Source organism: Cupressus sempervirens, chromosome 5 (assembly GCF_028749045.1).
Source record: "Cupressus sempervirens isolate cs-2001-9-10 chromosome 5, ASM2874904v1, whole genome shotgun sequence".
Lineage (NCBI taxonomy): Eukaryota > Viridiplantae > Streptophyta > Pinopsida > Cupressales > Cupressaceae > Cupressus > Cupressus sempervirens.
Genome location: NC_143122.1, coordinates 94,261,434 through 94,270,077, shown reverse-complemented (window position 1 = coordinate 94,270,077; position 8,644 = coordinate 94,261,434). Strand labels below are relative to the sequence as shown.

General features: G+C 32.4%; 1 protein-coding gene across 2 annotated transcripts; it reads left to right on the top strand.

Annotated features, from left to right (window-relative positions):
* The first annotated feature begins 4,168 nt into the window (after positions 1–4,168).
* Positions 4,169–5,795, top strand: LOC149554714 (embryo-specific protein ATS3A-like). 2 transcript variants are annotated; one of them, XM_089833516.1, is made up of 3 exons: positions 4,169–4,323; positions 4,785–5,164; positions 5,716–5,795. In XM_089833516.1, exons 1-3 carry the CDS (start codon positions 4,222–4,224, stop codon positions 5,759–5,761), a joined length of 528 nt encoding a protein of 175 aa, XP_089689642.1. In that variant the 5' UTR covers positions 4,169–4,221; the 3' UTR covers positions 5,762–5,795. The 2 variants fall into 2 exon arrangements, with proteins under 2 accessions (XP_089689642.1, XP_089689640.1); XM_089833514.1 differs by lacking the exon at positions 5,716–5,795 and having other exon boundaries at positions 4,785–5,577.
* Positions 5,796–8,644: the final 2,849 nt, after the last annotated feature.

Sequence of the window (8,644 nt, the reverse complement as noted above, 5' to 3'; positions counted from 1 at the left end):
AAAACAAAATATTGCTTAAGAAGACACAACAAATACCCTAGGAAGATTCCTCCAAGTTGAGGGAGAAAAACCTAGCCACGAATATATCACTTCTATATTTAATGAGGTAGCAGAAGACAAATTTACAATGTGCCCTTGAACACAAGCCCAAATTGAAGCAATGATAGTTGCCCCTCTCTATATGTCCATGTGCATTCCTTCTTGTCTTGGCTCTTCATTGTCTTGACAATGAAGAAGTCAATCTTCTTAAAACTTAATGTTGTTATAGAAAATAAACTGATCTTTATGAGTTGAAATGACTCAATAGAATATATAATTTATTTAATTCAAAATTTGAGATAAAGATAACTCCAATAGCTCTAACATCAACACTTCTCCTTCTCTTCATCATTTTCTTCTCGGTATTCTCCTTCTTTGTCTTCTTTCCTTCTCCTTTTTCTACTTCCCATTCACCTCTTCCTCACTTTCCTTTTCTAATTTATCTTTTGATTCTCCTTTTCCTTCTTTTTATTTTCTTATTTTTGTCCTCCTTCTTCCTCTCATCCTCCCTCTTTTCCTTTTTTTTCTTGGTCTTATCCTTCTCCTCCTCTTTCCCAATACTCTCCTCTCCTCCTTTGCCTTCCCCTTCTTCTCCTTCTCCTTCTCCTTCAACAATTGAATACCAATGACAAAACACTATTTAAAGAATCATCTCCATTGCTATGTTTCAAGAAAACTTGTATATTATGTGTCTCCCAAGTTCTACTTCTAATTCTTAGATTTGCCCTTATTCCCTAGTCTAGAAGTTCCTCTTTACACAATCTTCATATTCCTTGTATAGATACTTCTAGACATTCATCTTCATGTTGTCTTCTCTTTGTCAATTATATCCACTTAAAAGTGTTTTTCCTTGTCAATTTATCCAAATTGTACATGCTAGTTTATATGAGCATTTACATCGTAAAAAATTTAACAAAAAATGTCTTTCATCACATTTTCATTGTCTCAAAAAATTCAAAGTCCCTAAAGGTTCTTTGCAAAATTATTACTATGTCATGGGCTATCAGTGTACACAAATCTCAAGGGGTCACACTGCAAAAGTATTTGAAAAATAGAGGCAAAGGTTGACATTTATGGCTATATCAAGAGTGCAGTAATTAAATGACCTTTTTATTTAGTCCTCACACCCAACATGCACCTACATTAGTATTCTTCAATCCTAACAACACCAACGAACAAGAGATCAAATGATCCATCTTACCATCACCAAATTTTCACTTGTAAACAAAATAGACTAATCCTAGAGACAACCTTAGTAAAAAATAAGTTTACAACAAAGAAATTGAAAAAAAATTCTTACAGGTAGCACATTGCAACTACCCAAAAAGCTACTCCAAGCATCAAAAACAAAACTTATAAATCTCCAACAAGAGGGCTTAAAAGTGTAGTGGTGAAAGAGAAGGAACTAAGGGGATTCCATAAATCTCCCAAGAAGGAAAGGGGTAGCCCACCAAACAATCCAAAAGAGTCTATGAGAAAATGATGCCTTAACCCTCATTTTAGGTCTCAACATACATACAATAGTGGTAGTAATAGGAAAAACCTTGAGAATGAAGGAAAGCACAAGTTCATAGAGAAATAGATTAGTGATAACTCAGTGCCAAGAAGTAATACAAGTAATTCAAAAACTAGATAAATGCCTCCAATCTTTACATAGCCACCTAGAAATCCTCACATACCAAACATGCATGATAGAAGACCATGCCAATAAGAGCCTCATGGGATAAAGAAAATCCTTCAAAAATGTTATCTAGATAGAAGAGGGAAAAACTTGCAACTGTCAGCCGCCCATGGGAAGGGGTCATGTAGGTAACAAAGTAGAGCATTAATACAAACCACATATAAATGCACACAAGCATACAAGTACAACCCATTTATAGCAACATGATTTTTAGCAAAGATGCATCCAGCTAGAATCCATCATAGAGATAAAAGGGAAATGATTCAAAACCAGAACATCAACAAGCCCAAGAAGCCTCATACTCTCTAGGAAAAATAATATCTTGAAGATAGGAATACAAGAGAAGATTGACACAATCAATTCTTATTATCCCTACTTTCATCTTCCATGATTATTGTATTTGTCTTCATCATCAAGATTTGAAAATCCTTGACCTTTCTCAAAACCTAACTCTAATACCATGTTAAGTGATACAAAAAATGAAGATGAGAAGCAAAACAAAATATTGCTTAAGAAGACACAACAAATACCCTAGGAAGATTCCTCCAAGTTGAGGGAGAAAAACCTAGCCACGAATATATCACTTCTATATTTAATGAGGTAGCAGAAGACAAATTTACAATGTGCCCTTGAACACAAGCCCAAACTGAAGCAATGATAGTTGCCCCTCTCTATATGTCCATGTGCATTCCTTCTTCTCTTGGCTCTTCATTGTCTTGACAATGAAGAAGTCAATCTTCTTACACACTTAATGTTGTTATAGAAAATAAACTGATCTTTATGAGTTGAAATGACTCAATAGAATATATAATTTATTTAATTCAAAATTTGAGATAAAGATAACTCCAATAGCTCTAACATCAACACTTCTCCTTCTCTTCATCATTTTCTTCTCGATATTCTCCTTCTTTGTCTTCTTTCCTTCTCCTTTTTCTACTTCCCATTCACCTCTTCCTCACTTTCCTTTTCTAATTTATCTTTTGATTCTCCTTTTCCTTCTTTTTATTTTCTTATTTTTGTCCTCCTTCTTCCTCTCATCCTCCCTCTTTTCCTTTTTCTTCTTGGTTTTATCCTTCTCCTCCTCTTTCCCAATACTCTCCTCTCCTCCTTCGCCTTCCCCTTCTTCTCCTTCTCCTTCTCCTTCAACAATTGAATACCAATGACAAAACACTATTTAAAGAATCATCTCCATTGCTATGTTTCAAGAAAACTCGTATATTATGTGTCTCCCAAGTTCTACTTCTAATTCTTAGATTTGCCCTTATTCCCTAGTCTAGAAGTTCCTCTTTACACAATCTTCATATTCCTTGTATAGATACTTCTAGACATTCATCTTCATGTTGTCTTCTCTTTGTCAATTATATCCACTTAAAAGGGTTTTTCCTTGTCAATTTATCCAAATTCTACATGCTAGTTTATATGAGCATTTACATCGTAAAACATTTAACAAAAAATGTCTTTCATCACAATTTTCATTGTCTCAAAAAATTCAAAGTCCCTTAAAGTTCTTTGCAAAATTATTACTATGTCATGGGCTATCAGTGTACACAAATCTCAAGGGGTGACACTGCAAAAGTATTTGAAAAATAGAGGCAAAGATTGACATTTATGGCTATATCAAGAGTGCAGTAATTAAATGACCTTTTTATTCAGTCCTCTTCTCCTTCGACCAATATTGAAAAATGTAAAATAACCTATATACAATTATATAGAAAAGGGAGGAATCTCATCTAAAATAGAAGGCTATCTAAACAAAATATAATCATTTTGTACATTTGAACCATAAAGATGTAATTATTCCACTAAATGTTTCCTTATGTATAAAAAAATGTATGGCCAAACTACTCATTTCAGCATTACAAATATATATTAAACTATTAAAATAACTATTACATTTTTCAAATATACTAAGTGTCGATTTTATTTTATAGTACGAGAGGTGATGTTACTACTATGCAAAATAGTCTAAAACGGATTGAATGGACTAATAAGCTATGACCCCTGCTAGTGTAAGTGATATAAATTTGTAGTTGAGTTGCAGGAAAAAGTGAACGATGTGCCCTACCACTCTCATTCAGAACCATGAAAGGTTAATATTAGCCCCCTATAGCAGATAACAACCCCTTTCCTCAAGGCATATAGTTTTGTAACGAGCAGTACGTAGACCATGCTTTGAATACTTTTTTTCTCTACAGCTAAGGGATTCCATGTGAAGCAAAAGTGCTCCATGTTCTTCTTCATAGATTTGTATTGTGTAAGATATTAATGTCACGATTTTTAATCAAAATGGAACTCAAATGTCATGGCTGAAAAGTGCCTGGGTCATACCAGTGACTGACGAAGTGGGTCATAACAAGCATTTTTTTTTCTTTACCTTTATTTGATGTCCACTGATCAGATTACCTTTATTTTGTTCGTATTCCTACGGGGAACTTTTGAGGATGATTATAAACAGCATTTTATCAATCCCATCTCGATATCTCTGATTCGTGATCTGCACAATGGCCATGACACCTGCTGCATGGAAGCTGCTCTTCAGCGAATTCATGGTATTTCTCCTCCTGAATTTTGTTCTACTGCAACCCATCGCTGCTACCCAAAAGGTTGTGCTAATTTCTATACTCTGCTTTTATTATGTTCTTTTGGGGGTTCCATATTTCTATTAGACCTTTCTATAGTTTTCTATAATCTAAGACCATTTTACAAAACTGTGTAATGAAATAGGGCGAACGTCAATATTAAGGTTAAAAGAGTTTCTGAACGTTTATATAGAGAAATCAATTTCTTACTAGTTTTTTGAGCTTCAGAATAACTAATTTGGCCCTTCAGAACATAATTGGGGAGTCTATGGTCCAAAATAAGGGTTAATTAAGTTTCTCAGAATTTTTAGACTTCAAAACTAATGCTTATTAAGAAAGAGGTATAAACTTTGAAAAAATCTGAAAAAATAAATTATAGTAATTAAATAGAAATCAACGTGCCCTGATGAACATTTGTTTGTTGATTGTTGATTTAAGATTTCGCCATGTTAAATTGTAGTTGCTATTGCTGTAAACTCTGACAGGAAATGTGTTCGTATAAATTGGAAGTGAAAACAAGGCGGAAATTACCGGTTTTCGATGATCCCGGGACCAAAGATCCAGTCCATGTGAAGCTTCAGGACAGAAATGGAGGATCCGTAACAAAAAAGCATCTCAATGAGAAAAACCCAGAAAACTTTTTCAATCCTGGCAAAACTGACACTTTCAATTTTAATGGTCCTTGTTTAGATGCTAACGTATGTCTCCTCAATTTCATGGTGGATGGCGAAAATGGATGGAAAGCTCAAACTGCTACGGTGAGTGGTGAAAGTCTGAGCGAAGCATTCAGTTTCCACTTTGGCGGCACTCTTCCTGCCAAAGCTTGGCACGGCCCTAACATGTGCAACATTAATGAACAAGTGGCCTCTGCTATAGCAAAACAGTACAGTTATGATGATGATGCAACAGGCGACGCAGCGGACAGGAAGAACCACCATCGTTGCTTAAAAGCAAAACAAGGGGGAAAAGCAAACGGTTGCTAAGGCAGATGCCTTGAAGGCCAACATTCTTACTTTTTAGTACTACCTGTTCAATAGTGGGGTAGATAGTAAGTCTTATTTGTTATAAAACTTAGTCAGTCAACCTACTATTCATTATGTTGCCAAGTTTGGTTTAGTGGTAGAGAGGCTAAGTTTAAATCTTATTGGGGGTAGGGTATGTATGTCTAGTTTGTATTTCAGTTTGGTGTCATTCACAAGAAGGATAAAATGCTTCTTATTTCTTAACTTTGTATCTTTATTTGTGAACCTATTTAACATAAGTTTATAAATTTGTGTATTTATTGTCTCCTTCGTAACATACATTCTCGTATCTTTATAACACATTGTATTCATATGCATATAGATTTTGATTATGCTTACTCATGCACTTATTTTTATATATCTACTATCCATCTTAATTTAATTTGTTACATGCCCCAAGCTACTTCCTAGACATAGAGTTAGGTACCTCATTTATGTGATTCATCCTTATAATTCAATTTTTTTTTAATCGAATCAATTCTTTCCTATTGCACCCATTATGAACAAGCTTCGTACACATTGCAATGAGTTGTTATTATGTATCTTTATTTGAAAAGATATGATTGCATGTATTTACCATTATCAAACATTTAAGAAATGCCATTTATATCTTGTTTTAGAAAGTAAAATGAATTGTGCATATTGATTCCATAGCATTTGCTTCGCTATAACTACTTGTTGTCAACTCTTTATATATTTTTAGGGGTTTGACTCAGGAGGACATGTCTATTAGTTATATATTGATAATCATTAGTAACGATTTATTATCATGTGCACTAGGTTATGGATAGTAACTTTTGAATTTGTATGATGGCATAAACACTACCCTCATACAAGACATCTTTTAAATTTTAAAATAAAGCTAGGATTATGTTATATGCATTGGTAGAATATAATAATGTAATACTAAGTTAACAATGACATGTGGGTAATGACAAATTTAGTGATACATTCATTCATTCAATCTTTGTTATAATTATTATAAGTATGTGATTTTATATGTATTTTCTTGCAATTGATTACATCGTGTCTACATTTGCATATTTTGATGAATACAAGTATGTGTCATTACCTAGAAGAATTGTGACATAATCATGCTTCTAATAAAATGTAAATAATGTTTTTGGAGGGATTACCAAAATTCATACCTAACTTGCAATTTATTTTTAAAATAAGATAATTCATACCTAAATTGCATCCATTATGAACAAGCTTCATACACATTGCAATGAGTTGTTATTATGTATCTTTATTTGAAGAGATATGATTGCATGTATTTACCATTATCAAACATTCAAGAAATGTCATTTATATCATGTCTTAGAAAGTAAAATGAATTTATATGTGCATATCGATTCCATAGCATTTGCTTCTTTATAACTACTTATTGTCAACTCTTTAGATATTTTTAGGGGTTTGACTTAGGAGGAGACATCTACTAGTTATATATTGATAATCATTAGTAACGATTTATCATCATGTACACTAGGTTATGGACAATAACTTTTTAATTTGTATGATGGCATACACAATACCCTTATACAAGACATCTTATAAAGTTTAAAATAAAGGTAGCATTATGTTATATGCATTGGTAGAATATAATAATGTAATACTAAGTTAACAATGACATGTAATACTAAGAAAACTCCTCATATTTAGCTGAAATTGTAGAATTCTAGTCATAATACTATCATTTACTTGTTAAAAAATTAAAAATAAGAGAAAAATAGTTTTATTCTAACAACTAAATAGAGAAAAATAAGCTTGGACACCTCACAAAGAGTTTGTAATCATGTATTTATATTAAAAAAGCCACACAATATAAATGCCCATCTCCAACAAACTAGGTGAAAGTGTTGAATTTGGTTTGGAATTAATGTATGGGAATAATAATTCTATTAAATTACATTGAATGGGTATCTTTAATCAAATACTCTTTTCCAATCACTTATCTTGAAGAAAAGGAAATGGAAAAATTCAAAATTAGGTTCATATTTCCTCTGGAAAATCAAAACTAGTCAAAGCTAGTCACTTTGTTCAACTTTGTGTGGAGAAATTTAGTAATATGCATTCCTTTGTACAAAAAATCTTGGAAGGAAGCTTTGAACAATAATCCCATTGCCCACACTTGCACCTAAACATGTCTTATATTTCAAGTACCCATAATAGCATAATTCTCTCTTTTGTTGGTGTGTTTTCTTACACATCGAAATGTAAAGCCCTTTATTACAAGATATTTACCTCAAAGGACTTTTAAATGCATAGGTGTTTTGAAAGACAAATAAATTAATATGAAAAAAAATAATCATCATTGATGTCAAATGAGTGATGTAAAAGAAGTGTTAAAGATATATAAAAAACAAATTACATAGTTATTGATGTCAAGTCACCTGGGAGAATGCATTTATTACTTGTCATGTCATATTAGAAAATTTTGTGTTATATTTTGAGTTGTTAAAGTGCATTGGATTATTTTTCAATAGAGGAATTAGTTAAAATATATCAATAAGATTTTCATCTATCAATTTTAATTGGTAGTTGTGATTTGTAAGTGTATAAGATAAAATACCTAGATAGTGATCATGTTAAGACAACTTGTTATGATCTAGATTCCTTCACAACTAAAAGTTGTGATCAATGGTTTTAAGGAGAGCATTTAAATACATATTATTAACTCCTAGGATTGTCATTGGACCAACATATTGATTTTAAAATGCTTAATAAAACCAATAGACTCGTAGAAGACATAGGAGGCTATTAAATCATGTTATTCAAATCTAGTGAGGGATGATGGCCCATTACCAACAATCCCAATCCCATTGTTACTCATTGCAACCTATAAGGATTTGAACATGAGGCAAAGCTATAATACTACTTGTTAACTACTATAGTTATTGTTACACTAAAATATTAACCTCTCAAATTCTAATACAACCACTAAACTTATAGAAGACATGAGAAACCATGATGTGAATTTGTGAGGGACATTGGCTCATTACCAACACATATTTCATCATATTCCACTTTTTTCAAAGTTTTGGTTTGTCAAACAAAAAATTAAAAGTGATAGGAGGGGCATAATGCTTTTTAACTACCTAGGTAATCATTTTAGTTTGATGTAGAGGAGGCCTATAGTATGTTCTCAAATAGGTAGCATGTATCTAACCATTCAGACTTGACAAGGATACATTAGGAGCTACATAATGTGGTGTTTTATTAGAGGTTTATATGGACCATTGGACCTAAACTATTATATACCTTATTGAGCTTAATTTTGGTGGGTGACATGTGGATGTTTAATTATAATATGCTAGGTTGAA